At 34.5% G+C, this 16,635-nt stretch overlaps 1 protein-coding gene across 1 annotated transcript in view; it reads left to right on the top strand.

The window, feature by feature from the left end:
* The window catches only part of Grid2 (glutamate ionotropic receptor delta type subunit 2), a 1,421,540-nt gene that overhangs the window by 753,309 nt on the left and 651,596 nt on the right, over nt 1–16,635 (top strand). Inside the window, exon 4 of the mRNA XM_047565820.1 lies at nt 3,137–3,342. Coding sequence (XP_047421776.1) covers nt 3,137–3,342 — 206 coding nt within the window. The remainder of the gene's footprint in view (nt 1–3,136; nt 3,343–16,635) is intronic.

Here is a 16,635-nt window from a genome sequence, read left to right as displayed (position 1 = left end):
ACTTTGTTCATTAACTGCCAACTAATCAGCGTACAGATAATGAAACTGAATAATTGTGATGGTAATCTTCACGTTTAATTAACAAAACCAAAGGCCTACTCTCTTTTAATGATTCTTTTACACAGAGCAGCTAATAGCATGATTCAGATTTTTCTCTAATTGCACTTACCAATTGCTATTTATCATGAGCATTTAGTGTCATTCTCATATAAGAAAACTATTACTGCTGAACTCCTGTATCCCAAAAGCTACCTTGGATTTTATGCTTGCTATTTTGGGTAGCTAGCCATGAGTCGATTTTAGGCAATCTGGTCTATTAGTGGGAGAAGCAACAGTCTCCAACAGTTACTGTACTGTTATTGATAATAGCAACTGTTGTGTTACCCTTTGCATTGGATTTTGTGTACACACACATACACTTGCCAATTTAAATACTCAAAGCTTCTATATGATACATGCTTCCTCAATATGATCAAAAAATTTCAAATTTTAAAATCACGTATCTAGGAAGTGACAACCCAAATGTCAGGGTAAGGAAGCAGAGAAATAGCGTTGATCTTTTATCATATCACTTTTCTGAGCAAATAACAATACAGATCTTACTTCTGACCAAAACTAAAAAGTAAAAAAAAAATCATACTGTTTTAAATCAAGGGGAAGTCACTTACAAGCCCAATTTGAACCATACTATCTAATCAGTCACTCTGCATACATAGCTGGTCAGGCACTTGTCAGTCCCTCTACCTAAAACTTTCAATAGAGTAAGGCTATGCTTAAAATCAATGTCCCTTTCTGTGTTTCACACTGGTCCACCCTCTCGTGCAGCTTTGCCTGACTCCGCTCTGCCTCTAGGCAGCATCTACATTGGATTCCATCAGTTTCTACAAACACAAGCTCTCCACCCACTTGGGTCATTTTCCCTGAGCTGTTGTCTTCCCTCCCTGTCTTTCTGCCCGAGTAATGTCTTCTCATCTTTTGGATCGTAGTTTAAAAAACAAATTTTCAAAGAAAACTTTGAGTGTTCTAACAAGAAATAAATCCTCCCAGCTACCCTATTACCTACCAGAACACCCTCCTTGTTTTCTTCAAGCACTCAATGTGATTTGTACTTAGCAGCTGGTTTACTCATTGATTGTGTCTCATTGTGGGGACAGGTATAAATTGCTGCACTCCTAGCACATAACATTGTGTCCAGTATTCAATAAATAACTTCTTGAAATCAACCTGTCCTCAGAGTTAAGATGTAAGATTGCACTGGTATTTTGTATTGGTGGTCAGAATTCACAGAGTGTGAGTGATCTGGAGTCATGCTCAGAGTCATGCTATTTTCTGAGCATCTCAGACCTATTTCAGTGTATATATTTTTGTCTAGTATTTAAATGCACATTTAAGTAATTCAAAGGAAAAAGCTTATAATACAAAATAAAAATTGTGCTCTGATGTGTACTCTATAGGCATACATCACGGTTCTGAGTCAGGGCCCTGGTTTTTGTACTTTTAATATTCCTCAAGTGATTCTGATTAACACCAAAGTTAGAGAATACATTTGCAGTTCTGTTATTCTACTTCTGCCTGTGGCTACTAAGTTCCATCAGAATTAACCCTTTGTTTAATCCATGGGCCAATGTTTTACACCTTAGGTACTTTCTAACTTGAATATTTAATGAGCACACAATTCCTTTGATATTCTATCTCTTGTTCTGCTCTAGCTGAACCTTTTGTCCTTTTAACCTGCTTTGATGTTGACATCTTGAGTTTATAATATAATTAGAAATAAGGAAAGTAAGGTAGAATTTATACAGGATGTCTATTCTGAAGACTGCCAATCATTATTACAAGTGAACATAGCCTATTTATAATGTTTAAAAAATAAAGGCAACCATAAGAAGAAATCAAGATCTTTTATTAATTTGAAACCTTGCAAATATAAAATTTTGTTGTTTGTGAGTTTCTAATTTTACAGCAATTTCTTGTTCTTTGGGCTTATTTGTTGTTTTTATATTAATTATTCCCCTTGATAGGCTTATACATGTATACAGTTACATACAATTAGGGATTTTGAGATACAGTCTATTTATAAGTTCCTAAATCCTATTTGTTTCTTACTTTTGCAAATTATTTTTCCTTTAAGCTTTTTATATCCTAGACTTAAAATGAAAAATCATCGTTTGTGAAATATTAAAATAATCTTGTACATTAAGATTTTGTGGCTGGTGTACTTTCCAATCATATTTATCACTTCAAATCCCTACTAAAAACATCCAAAGGGGCACTGGAAAGAAATACTGATAACATATAGGTACTTAAAATACATATCTAAGTGTACATTTTTAATTGCTTTATTTAGACTGGATTTTACTTTTATTATTTGACTATGAAGTAAACACTGGACTTTTTATTTGGTAACTTTTTAGAACTTTCCTTATTTTAGAATGTATGTGTAAATATTTTATAGATCATCATTCATTTAAAAGTGATACATAATGTTTATAATATTAAATGCTGAAATGTATCTTAAAATTTGTTTAATATATATGGTATTTTCTCCATACTCCTATAAAGAAAGCTATTTCCTACCAGGTTTTTCAAATTTAAGTGAGGGGGTAGTGCTGATAAAATAGACCAAACTGCAAATATTTTACTTGCGGTCCAAGTGACCTAAAATGGTTCAAAGACAATTTCTTAAAACACTCTTGCTATTTGTTTAGATTATAAATGTCAATTAAGTGATATTGTTGTTCATTTTAAGAAACACTGGTAACCTTGATCCATATTCATCTGTCATCAGTGATATTCGTAACACTCTTTAGTGCCAAGGAAATAGTTACTTTCCTTCTTTCACATTTTGGTAAAGAAAATTTCTCTCCATGTCCCCCCCCAACCCTATCCTCACATTTTCCAGAGTTAAGATAATTTTGAATACTGAGTGGATAGGTAGAAATTCATGTTTAAAGTAATTACATTTTTGACACATATCATATGGAGTCAAACCACAAACATTTAAGAGATACATCAGATACACAGTAATTTAGAAAGCCTGTAACATGGAAAAATAAACTGTGCTGATACTAGTGAAATAACTTTTGACTCCCTTCTATTTTGTAATTCACACTTTGATGGGTTTTGATATTCCTAGATATCCGTGGAATACAGGAGTTTTTGGACAAAGTGTCTCAGCAGGGAATGGATGTTGCACTTCAAAAGGTAGAAAACAACATCAATAAAATGATCACCACTCTCTTTGATACTATGAGAATAGAGGAATTGAATCGCTATCGAGACACTCTTAGGCGAGCCATCCTTGTTATGAATCCTGCCACAGCCAAATCCTTCATCAGTGAGGTAAGTAAAAATCATCATGGAGTGGGGGTAGGGTGGAAAAACTAAATACTTTGAAATGAGCCCCGCAGAGGATGATGAAAGTTAAGAGCAAGGTGAGGGAATTAACTGCTCAACTCTCATTAACTCTAATGGAGGAAGCACAGTGAATTCCTTGCTCATCGTATTTACCCCATACTGTCCAGTTAATTGCTGAGAATGTTTGTATTTATATATATTTAGGCACAAAGCCAGGACAATTTTAAGAAGTCTTATGAGGGTTGAAAAGTACTGTTCACCTGAATGTATCTAGCAAGGTCAAGAATGAATTCACAAGGGTACAGCTAACTAATCCTTGAATGTTATTTGCAAGTTAAAATTTTACTTCTAAGAGAAGATTTACTTGAATCAAACTGTGATTGCCTAAACATTATTACTTTAAAAAAAATATAACAGATTTACTTTTGCTCTGGGAACTCTGTACAAAGACAAGTAATTAAAACTGCATGAAACCAAGCAAAGTGATGACCATTGCACATTTTATGATGCCACATCTTCAACTTTTTAACTGCAGCTGCTAATTTGGTTAGAGGCTTTAAAACTCTATAAAAATACAGGACTTTCTAGTGATTGCTGTTACATCGCTCTATTCTGAAATGCTTGTGATTGTCTTGCAAAGGATTATTATCAAGTCATTCTAGCCTTACTTCACATTTTAATTTTGGCTAGTGATATAACTGGTCATGACATTCATACTGTCACATAGTGTTTCTAAGTTTGGTGACTTCATTTTATTCATATATTTTTTCTCACTTCAGCCCTATGGTTTCATTGGCTTCTGAGTTCTGCTATAAATTAAGAATGTGTTAGAAGTTCCTTGATGCTCTGTAATATAATTGTTTTCAAGAGTCTTGAAGCAAAATATAAATCATTAAAAGGGTAAAGCTTATGGAAATTATCAGTAATATCATTTTTTTAAATTTTATACACAGAATTTTGTTGTGGAGTTAAGGACAGATATAGAACTTTACCCTTTTGAGTTTAGAAAATGACTTAATATCATTGCACCACTAGATTTTTACATAATGGAAAGAACACTTGCAATTTTAGAATTGACTCTTTCCTTCAAGAAACACAGCATATTCTAGAATATTAAAAGCAAGTATGTAGAAATGTAATATAAATCAAAGTGTAAAACTACAGTAAATTAAGTAGAAGCATCAGTGGTCATTTCTGTGTGAGGCAATCAGAGGAGGGCTCATTGAGAAGGCACATTTCAACTGGACTTTGTATCTTGGGTAGGAATTCACAAAAGTGGTATAACAAGACAAGGATAAGTCCATTTCACCTCCTTTCTTATTATCAGTTATGAGAAAATTACATAATATTTCTGAGCCTCCATCCTATCAACAAAATGGGAATGATATATTGATTTAAGCATATTAAGAGAATAATGTAGATTAATGAGATATCCTATGGAATATCTTAAAAAGTGGTGGTGGGCAGGGTGAGATCTGGCACTTAGTAGAGACTCAAGAGGTAGAAACTTCTAGATCACTTTGTCTAGCAAAAAACACTGGACACATAGCAGATGTTCAAAAAATGTTTTTGTGAAAATTATGTCAAGAGGAGCAGATCCATCCCTTGATTGTATGTTCAGAATAAAGTTTTGTATGAATTAACAGTAGGATGCATGAGAAAGAGTGGTGGCACATACTGTGTGAAACGAGGATTTACCGCAGGTGGCAAAAGGCCCTTGAGTGTCAGGACAACAGTTTCTCTCTCGTCAGTGAACATTTGGAAGCAATGGACTGAGATGGGGTAGGGAGTGTCATGCTCAGGACTTTCCTATGAAAACTGAACAGGTGGGGAGCCTTGAGGTGGAATCATTCCCCTTCAGACAGAGAAGATGAAGTTGATGGTTGTGTGACACAAAACCATGGGAGTGAAGGTCACTCAGACAGATTGCCAAGAGTTCAAGCAGTCAGGAAATGGAGAATCAGAGAATTTAGAGGATTTTAACCAGGGTCCAAGGAGATATTGGTGTAGTACTGGTTTGTTAGAGCTTCCATAACAAAACACCACTAACCAGGTGTCTCAAACAATAGAAAATTATTGTCTCTCAGTTCTGGAAGCTAGAAGTCTGGAGTCAAGATATTGACTGAATTGGTTCTTTCTCAGAACTCTGAGGGAAGGAGCTGTTCCAGACCTCTCTCTCCGGAGAGAGAGGCTATAGATGGCTTTCTTCTCCTTAGGTCTCTTCATATCATCTTCCATCTGCATGTCTGTTTCCAAACTTCCCCTTTTAAAGGACACCAGTCATTTTGGATTAGGGCTCATCCTAATGATCACATTTTAACTTGATTTCCTCCACAAAGGCCTTATCTCCAAATAGGGTCAAATTCTAAATACCAAGTGTTAGGACTTCAGCGTGTGAATTCAGCATGGTAGGGGGCAATTAAAACATAATTTAACCCATAACAGATGCCATTCTTGGTTATGAGCAAATTAGGTGCAGGGGTAGGATTTAGAATTCAAATGGGAACATGTGGTATTTGCCCTGAAAGTGTACCATCCCAGTGATCATAACCGAATGTTAACAATTATGTTCCTTCCTCCCCTTACTAATTACTGCTTTTCTTCCTCCTTATTAATTTCTAAGATTTTTATAAATAATTAAAAACCTTTGAGTTCATATTGTCATTATCCATGGTTTACTATAAACTGAGGCACAAAGAGGTTAATTAATTACTCAGATGGCACAACTAGTAAGAAGTAGTTCTGGAATGGATTCCAAGTAGTCTGCCTCCAGATTCTGTGTGCTTAATCATAGTTCTCAAAAAGGAGGGTTAGCAGTGTGCAACATGAGTTCAGGAGAAAGGTCAGGGTTAGAGATGTCAGCTTTTTGAAAGCAATAAACATTGATTTACTGTCCAGTTTAACCTAGATCCTATGCTAGGCACTCGCAATGATGATAAAGATCCAACCCCTCTCTGTGGGTTTCTAGTCTGGTACTAGGGAAGGAAACAGTGTCAGAATTAGAGGATGCAGTAATGGCAGGTCTTACATTGACCTCGAGCTACAGAGCCACTTGTAGAAATGTGAAACCACTCCAAATTCAGCTTCAGGGGTGAATGAAGCCTGTAATTGTAGAGGTATTGAGGAAGGAGTGTGGCATTCATGGTGTCCTGAAGGAGGTGCTGCCTGAGTTGAGCATTAAAGGACATATTGAATTGAATCAGGCAAAGAAAGAAGAGGAGTACCATCCAAGAAGCAGGGAAAATCAGAAACACAAGCACAGAAGAAAGGGTGGAACAAGGTTACAAAGGGTCAGGGAAATAATGGATGAAGGTGGATGTGCTGACTACTCTGTTTACAAGTTTGGTAATGAAAGTAAAGACAAATTATGAATAAATTTTTAAAATCCTATATGTTGAATACCAGCAACAGAATCAGTGACTCACTGTAAGGAAAGAAGTAACTGAACCATTTTGTACAGATCTTGGTTTAGCAAGCAGTGAAAGGGCAAAACTGTAGAATGAAGAAGGAATATTGATAAGACCCTGGTAGTAGAACTTATGAAACTCTGCCAGGGAAGGACTACCCAGGACAAATAATCTAGAATTACCATTTCAAAGGTAGATGAAATTAGTTCAGACTTGTAGAAGAAAATTTCTTTGACCATTCTTGTATTTCTCATAATCAATTTCAACCAACACAATTTTGACCTGGGTTTTTATGTCGGTCCCCTCTCCTTGACTCTCAAATACTTATAATAAGTTATTACTTCCATCTTTGTTCCCAAACACGTAACATCCATGTGTGTGATTTTTCCTGAGAGAGAGAGAGACTTTTCTGCTTTCTACTGTTACTTTTTCCCCCTACTAACTTGTCTTTAAAATCACTAATTTGTCTCCAAACAAAACAAGTTTATTCCGTAGTTACTATGATCTGGATGTGAGGTATCCCCCCAAAGCTTCTTTCAGTGCAGGAATATTCAGAGGGGAAATGATCAGACTATGAGAGCTGTCACCTACTCGGTCCATACTCGTTTGAATGGAATGACTGGGTGGTACCTGTAGGCAGGTGGGGCATGGCCAGAGGAGGTAGGTGGAAGCATACACACCCTGCTCTGCTTCCTGACCCTGCCATGAGCTAAGTATCTTTCCTCTACTGGACCCTTTTCTTATGATGTAGTGCCTCATTTTGGGCCCAGAGCAATGGAGTTGGCCCACTGGACTGAGACCTCTGAAACCACAGGTTCCAAATATACTTTCTCCTCTAAGTTGTTCTCGTCAGGTGTTTTGGTCACAGCAACAAAACAAAGAAAATAAAACAACGACAACATAAAAAACACTCCCTTAAATAACAGTTGTCTCACACAATGATGTAGGAATGACAGAAAGAACATGAGCCACCCCAACATCATCCTAAACTGGCTACACTTTTCTGATCAGCATGGTGCTTCCAATGAGTGGTTTTCAGACACTGCCTAGCTCGTTTCTGTACTCTCCTGGGTCTTAGGGGTCTTTCCTCTGCTTCGGGAACAGGCTGACCCTATTAGTGCTAGAAGCGGTTCACTGAAACAGCAGGCAGGTCTGAATTCCAAAGAGTGCACTCAGGTTCTAGAGACTCAAAGAAGAATAGTTTCTGACCTAGTGCAGTGGAAGAGGCCATCATATAAATAAATAATAAAATGTGAAAGAAAAATGCTGTCATAGTGATGAGTAGATAGTGTTCCTAGGATCCCATAAGAGAACTAACTCTGCTGGGAGGTTCACGGTCAGGGCAAGTTTCACAGAGAAGTTTCATCTCCAGAATCTTGAAAAGGGATTAAGAATTCACCAGGCAGGCAATGGTAGATAAACCACAATTCAGGCTGTGTATCTGTACACATATGTAATATGTGGACAGAGGTAGAAAATCTAATTCTACCAAAGGTTTTATAATGAAAAATGAGGGTTCCTCAATCCTTTTCTTTCTACCTTAGTTGTTTATTTCAAAAGGAATTACTTGTGTTTCTTAATTTAAATTGCATTTGCTTTTCAAATATTCTGTGCATTCACATAGTCCAAGATTTAGAGGTTTAAAAGGATCACCTCCTGCCACCACTCCTCAAACATGTAATTTTCTTCTCATGAAGCAAATAACATGTCGCATGTGAATTTCAGGTATACAACACACACACACACACAAACATACACACACATATAACATGCACACACATTTTTTTAGTCTTTCCTGGAAAAGTAATAGCATACTAGTTATAAATTCTTCAGAATTTTTTTAAACATAAATTTGGGAGATTTTCCCAGATTATGACATGTTCCTCACAATTTTAGTGGTTATATAATATTCCATTAGCTCCTTAAATTTTTTTCTACTTTTCTGTACTCTGGTGTATATTATTCATTGACTTACTATTTTATTTTCTTCCTGTTTCTTTTCTGACATGTTAAATGAAATTTTAGTTCATCTACTTCATCCATACTCATGTCTCCTCTCAATAGTTACAGCAATTTAACTAACATTAAATAACACCACTATACCTTGATTCCTGCACCACTTACTAGACACAGAATCAGATGTGCAAAATTTTTTTCTATAATTCTTCCACTTTTCTACTCCCAACTTCCATAATTCACAGCTTTACTTTTATATACAGTGTGCTGGAAACACGAATCTTTTATTTGGTAACCATACATAAAACTTTCATACCTTGACTAAAAGTCAATTTTGTAATAAAAAATTTATCAGTGTACTTATTTTTATCACTATTAATATTTTTATGACATAATGAAATATTAGGGTATGATTTATGGTGAAATTTTTTTCTCAGTTTTAGAATTTTCATTTGAAAATTCTAAATTTTATCTTCATTTTCTTTATTGGTTGCTTAAGTTTTTGAATTCTTGTCTTTCTGAGCAAATCACCAAAAAATTCCTGATTCCTCCTCACAGAGCCTTCCCTCTCAGAGCCCATTCTTTCTGCTTTTTTTCTGGCATTTCCTTTAGATCTGAAAAATTTTAGTGGGTCAGAGCAACAAATTCATGGATCCATGTGTGATAGTTTCTTAGTTTCCTTCTTTCTGGGGAATATCTTCAAGTAACTTTTTAAGGGAGGGCATGTGGGAGGTAAAATTTATCACTCTTTTCATTTATGAATGTGTATTTATTCTCACTTCATCCTTGATGACTAATTTGGCTAATTATAAATTCCTAGATTAAAAATTACTTACCTCAGAACAGTGATGGCATTGCTTCATTGTACTCTCTCAATCATTTAAATTGAGCAGATGGAACATTTACATTTTATTGGAGGCAATACTCAATTTTGCATGTGTTTGATTGTGTTATCTTAGCTCTACATTACTTATGCTAACATTAGTTGCCTGCATTCAATTCACCCCCAGAAAGTCCAACTACACCTATTTTTTGGGGGGGAAGACAATTAAACCTTTTTTTTTTTTTTTCATAAGGACAAATGTTACTTTCGGGAACATTTTACACATGACAGTGTGTGAGTAGTCCCTGAGAGAATCAATAGACATCTTCCTTATTCACTAATTCCATATTTATAAATTTTCCTACTCACCAAAATTTATTTATAACTCCAAAATCAATACTTAGGGTGCTTTTGTGGTCACTTATTTTCAGAGTTGCAGAAATTCAAGTTGTTCAACAGACCATATTCCCAGATAAGGTCAAATAAAGCCCCACTCTTCATTCCTGTTTCAATTCTCATACTGTAAATAAACATCTTTCCCAGGACCTTTTGGGCTATTTATTTTTTGTGCCTTTTTTTGTGTGTATGATTTCACTGCTTAAAATGCCCCCAAAACTGCTGAAGTGCTATGTAGTTTCCCTAATCACAAAAAAGCTTTCATCTACCTTACAGAGAAAGGGGTTGTTAGATAAGCTTTATTCAGATGTGACTTAACAGAACCTTTGACTGAGTTCAATGTTAATAAATAACAAAATATAATAAAGAAAGTATCTTTAAGTGAAAATATACAGAATCAGAGATCTACAGGAACCATAATCTGTATTTACCTGATAAAATACTATATTTCCTACAGTATTTACTAATTCAGCATCACAGGGGATTTTATAGAACATTAGCACTGCAAATGACAAAAATCAACTGTACTTTCAGAATTTTCACATCCCCACCTCATTTCTAACCTCTTTTGAACCTGACATTTCTAAGTACCAAGACTTCTAGAGCTTGGATAGAGGTCTTATGCTCAGCGGCTGCCCTGTATGATGATATCTAATTTATGGCTCCCATCACATGCTTCATTACATATCACTGCAGTCTCCACTTTTTGTTTTTCAGTAATTTATTTTAAAATACCTTTCTATGGCCCCTTTCTTTTTGCTCATGGTCATTGCTTTATATAGCCATTCACTGTATATTTTAATGGGATTTTGAGTCATCCTTTTTAACCTTGAGTTGAAAGTTCAAAAAGAATTTTTTTCCAGATTTTTAGAGATTAAATCTAAACAAACAAGAGACTTTAGAAGACAATTTTTATAGTTTCTAAGGAATAATATGAAATCATGCCATTTTCAGTCAGAATATGTAACATGTAACGTTTTGGCCAATTCTAAGTTTACAGTTGAGAAAATTAAAGGCCTGTCAGGATCTAATCAATACTGTTCTGTAACTCCATCTATCAATATTCAACACTTCTGCAGCTGATACCCATAGTAGATGGTAGGAATAGTTGGTATACCCCAGACTTTGAAACTGGTAAACTAAATTTTCACGGGGTCAAAGTGGTTCGTGATTGTCAGATCCTAAAAGAAGTATTTGTAGAAATGGCCTACCATGGAGTTTATGACAGATAGAAAGAGAAATGAAGCTTGAAGGACATGGATGGATTGGGATAATAGGAAAGACAGAGGAACAAAAGGTTATGAAGAGGGCAGAAAGACAACCCAGATCAGTAAACACCTAAGACAAGGAGAAGCAGAGGGAAGAGATGCTGGTGGATGAGGGCAATAGCAGATCTCCTAACTTCACTGTTGCCTACACTTAATAAGTTGGTGGGAGAAATTATTGTAATGTTCAAGGGAAATATTAACTTAAAAGTCAAAAGAATGAGTTTTAAAGAAGAAATTGCTCACTTACCATTGTTTTTTAATTGCTAAGGGGGAAAATAGGCATATCAGTTCTGTTTGCATCTTTATTTTCCTGTCCCTGGAGCAATTATGTGGCATTGAGTTAATTATGTTTCCTTTGAAGTCTCAGAAATTCAATACATTAAATGTCTACAGTTAGTGCTCCACCTCTTATTTAAGAGTTTCAAAGCTTTAAGAAAAATACTGCAGTTACAAACAGCTGAGTAAATCAACCTGCTGTGATATCTGCAGAAAATTGTCACAGTGCATGTATGAGTGTCCTTGAAATGAATATGGTGAAACAAGAGTGTTTACATGGTCTGATTTTAAGTATGAATTGAAATGAAATTTTGACAAACAGGCTTTTAGATAGGAATAATGTATCATTTGTTGTTGTGTAAGTTATAGTCTTTCCAGAAAGAATATAAAATTCCTACCTAAACAAGAATGTTTTGACCTGGGGTTTTTAGTTTTCAGGTTCAATAAGATATATCAATTATTTGAAAACAGGGAGGTTTAGTATTTGCATGACAATGACTATCATTTCCAATTTAAGATATTTTTTCTTCAAATTTTCAGGAAGGAGCCCCACTGTTACATGAGATTCTTTTACTCTACAATAAGAAGAGTAATATCTTTTATCCCTTAAACCTACTTGATGAGATAGTTTTCATTCTATTGTACTATATCCTAGGTTCAGAAAGAAAGACTTTTGATCCTGTCAAAGAACAGAAAAACTAAGTTACTTTCTTCACTCATGTTAGCAGTTCCCATAAATAAGCCTATGGGAATGTTTAGCATCCAAGTTAAAGTATCTTGTCTCAACAGATATAGAAAGAGTTCTACTCATCAAATTACTATAACAGTTATTTAAATACATTTTTCTCTAAATGGAATTATCTGGGGACATTAAACAATGTACAGTTTTAAAGATGAAGCTATTATAATGATACTTTTAAAAGGAAAATATAATGATCTTTTCCAAAATATATTTCTCTGATGATACTGTTAACAGATTACTGCTATGCATTTTAAAGTATATTTTAAATAAAATATTCATAATAGCATAAATTATAAGTTTACAACTCAATAATTTTCCTTACAACTTGCATTGAGATTGAGAAACAGAACATAATTAGCACTCCCACATCCCCCTCCTATATACCCCCTAGTTACCATCCCTGTCGAGGGCATTCTGACTTCTAACATGATAAACTAGTGTTTGATGTTAAGCCTTATATGAAAAGAATCATTCAGTATATAATGTTTTGACTCCTTTATTCTGCTCAGCACTATATCTGAGATTCTTCCATGAAATATGTAGGAAAAATTTATTCATTTTGATTGCTTCAAAGTATTTCATTGTATGCATATGCCATAGCTGATACCACTTCTGTTGTTGATTTTTCCAATTTTGTCTTTAATAAATAATTGTTCTATATACATCTTTTTTGCATACATATTTATTTTTGCGGGGTATATAAGTATGGAATTGCTAGCTCAGGAAGTGCGTAAGACATGTCACATATTCACGCTGAAACTGTTCGTTTTCTGTAGTGTCACTCCAATTTGATTCTTACTGGTGGCAACTAAAAACGTTCTAATATTCCACTTTCTCACCAATATTTGTTATTTTGTTTTATTTATGATGGAAGATATGTATTTTATTCAGATTTTCTTTTTAACTTGCATATTCCTGATGGGTGATTTTTGTATATTTTTTGGCTTTTGAATTTTCACTTTTAGGAAGTGTGTGTTCAGGTTATACTTTTTCCCCCCTCATGACTTGAAAAGGCCTTTTGTATATATAATGGATAAGAGTCTATTTTAAATATCTTATCCCACTCTGTCTTTTCACCCTGAAAATGGTGAATTTTGGACAACAAAAGTTGTCATTTCAAATGTAGCCCAAGTTATTAATTTGTTTTGCTTTATAGTTATTACTTTGTCTTTTTAAACATGAAGATATACTTATGTTCTATTTAGAAATTTGTTTTATTTTTAGATACAAAATGTAAAATATGTTTAAATTTAAATATGAAGCTGATCTGAAGTTGACTATTTTGCATGATGGGAAATGGAGGTAAAGGTACATTTTATTTCCCATATGGGGGTCATATTTACTTTTTATTAATGATCAGTCACCCCAAAACTCAATGACTCCAGACAAATATGGTATTTAGAGTTGCATAAAATTCTAAAAGGAGAATTTTAATTTAACTGGGTTTAATAAAAAATAAACCTCTAACAGTCATTGATTCATTCCTGACCTAATTACATTCTTCTATATCACAATTTTGAATTATAATTGAACCACTCTCGAATCCAAGTCTTCATGTTAGCTCAGTAAACTTGTATTGGACCTGAAGGGCTAATACTAGCTAACCCACACCTGTGGAATCTTTTCCTTTAGTAAAAAATTCTCAAAATTGTGTACAACAGGTCTTGTTAGTGAGGCATGAAGTACTTAAGGTTTTGCTTTTCTGATTTTAGCTCAATTTAACCTTCAGAATGCCTCCTTGAACATGGAAACTGAGCAAAGAACAAGGTTCTGATGATTCTTAATTTGCAAATCAGACATCATCTCCACTAATGGGATACTGATATTGGTGGACAGTTTGAGATGAACTTCTCCCAAAAGTCTACAGTTTTCTTAATATTGCTTTGGCTTTGCAGCATCTACTATGCTAGTTTTCCCTTTGTTTTACATTCTTACATGTCGAACACTTTCATTCCATTCTATTTATTAAAACACACAAGAAAATATCTGAATGTTAGTGAAGGTTGCATAGTCTTATTTAAAATATAAATTCACTTTGGTTCAACTTTGAAGACATAGAAATTAAAGTCCTCTTCTAATCCATTATTCACTTTTTCATTCATTCAAACAATGTTTAAATATGTGCGATTCAGTATAGGAAATATTGTAGTAATACAATAATGAATGATACATGATTCTATACTTCAAGGGATATAGACTAATGAGAATGGAATAAATGTGCAAAAGAATAAAACCCTAAAAAAGGAAACAGTTAAATTACTCCCCAAAGGATTTGAAAATAAAGAAAACAAAGTTATCTGCCACCTAATCAAATAGATTCTGCAGACAAATAACTAGATTTTCCTGTATCTGTATCATTCATAACAAAAATTTATTTGTTGCAGTATAGCTGAGCAATCTTGGCTGTTTTCAAGGTCTTAACATAATTTGCTATAGTCTTATCAAAGCAAATCTAGAATGTGAATGAATCTAAGGGCAACTATGCTATTCTTGGATTTTCCCTCCATGAAGTTGTGTAACAAAAAATGAAGGAAGTAGTTTGAATGGACCTAATGATGAACTTGAAGATTGGAATTTGGCAGCGTTCAAATGTGAAAACAGCATCCCTGGAAGGCAAGAGTGTGCCAACATACAGTGACATTCTCGGTAGCCTGTCAGGCACCATTCATCAGGACTTACCATGATCTGAGTCAAAAAGCCTTCGAAGTCATGCATCTTCTCATGTTTCCCATTTCAATGCCATCTCTCCAAGACAGAAGAATGATGAGTAGATGAATTCTACACAAAGAGAGATGTGTTTAATGCAAAAGCAAATTAGTAATTTAATTTGTCAATTTCTTGTAAATTTTCTTAATATGTATATGGTAAATATATTCTATAAGTACCATAACTTCCATTTGCAGAAAAAAAGTGTAGAATACTATACTCTGGCCTGCTATACTGGGAAGCCATGGCAAATGGATCTCAGTTAGCACAGGAGTCAAAACCCATTTGCCAAGCTAGGTTACTGTGACTCCGTCTCCTAGAACTTAATCAATCCCTTAAATGCTTACTGACACAATCAATATTTTAGAAGTGTAGAGGAACAGATCTTAAGGTATTACCACCCCATGAAGGTTTGCTGAAGAGTTAGCTGTTCCCCTAGGTTACAATTCTATTCAGACATTTTTCTGACCATAATACAGATAAATAAGATGAAAATCAACAGCCTGGATGGAGAACATTAAAGAGATTCATTTGATTTTTCTAGCAAAACCTGTTTATCTTAGAATAAAAACAGAATTGTAGCTTGCAGGTTAAAGATTAAATTTAGAGCTGTTCATCAAATAGTATTACTATATAAATATGTATATCCATTCAGTTTAAAATACTAATTACCTAAACAGGTGTTTTATTTGGTAAGACAATATTTATATTGTCAACCTAAGTAACAATCAGAGAGAGATTCTCTAAAGAATAATAATATTTATTTGGACATAGATTAGCATTGCAATGGGAATACATGTGCCACAGTAAAAAAAAAATGTATATTCAAAGAGATTGAAGTAAAGGGAAAATTTTAAAGGCAAAAATGAGGAAGATTACATAAAATATTTTGAAATAATAATCTTTGGCCACAAGGGTTAATAACAAGGGTGGTTCATTCTGATGTTGAGCCGTAATTTACTCTGCAGATGTCCTTGCTGAAGGACTTTTTAAAATTATTTTTAGTAATACATGAAGTGGAATATATTTTAACATATCATACATACATGGAGTATAACCTCCCATTCTTGTGGTTGTACATGATGTGGAGTTACACTGGTCATTTATTCATATAAGAACATAGGACAGTAATGTCCGATACATTCTACTGTCTTTCCCATTCCCATCCCCACCCCTCTCTCTTCCCTTCATTCCCCTTTGTCTAATCCAAAGTACTTGCAGAAGGACTTTCAGCATAAGGTTGTACTGGCTTTTCTGGTTCTGGTAGTCTTTTGTGATGATCACTACCAGGTGATCATATGTGAGCATTCTTCCTTCATACCCTTCTACTTTTATTGAATTTCTTTGTTAGAATATAAACAAGCAATTCCAGTTTGATTCTGACAATTTTCACAAAGTTAATACTTGAAACTCAGAATTTATAATTAAAATTTGCATTAATTTAAGTCCATGCTGGATTTAAAACAATGTGGCCAAAGGGCATTCTCCCATGAATGAAGAGAAGTGGAATAGAGATGCTGAGGTGAAAGTTCACAAGGTATATGTGGAGCAGGATAGGAGAGGGAACACAGGCTCTCAGAAGTAGATTTCTAGAATACCACATCAGAAAGGAAGGTGATAGCTGATTAGTAAGTGAAAACTTTAAATGTAAAAGAAGGAGATAGAGGACAATGGCAGCCTGAACATGGAACCTGGATTCAGTTT

The sequence above is a fragment of the Sciurus carolinensis genome, chromosome 10 (genome assembly GCF_902686445.1).
Source record: "Sciurus carolinensis chromosome 10, mSciCar1.2, whole genome shotgun sequence".
Taxonomy (NCBI): Eukaryota; Metazoa; Chordata; class Mammalia; order Rodentia; family Sciuridae; genus Sciurus; species Sciurus carolinensis.
The sequence above is the reverse complement of the archived record's forward strand: the minus strand, read 5'-3'. Positions and strand labels throughout refer to the sequence as shown.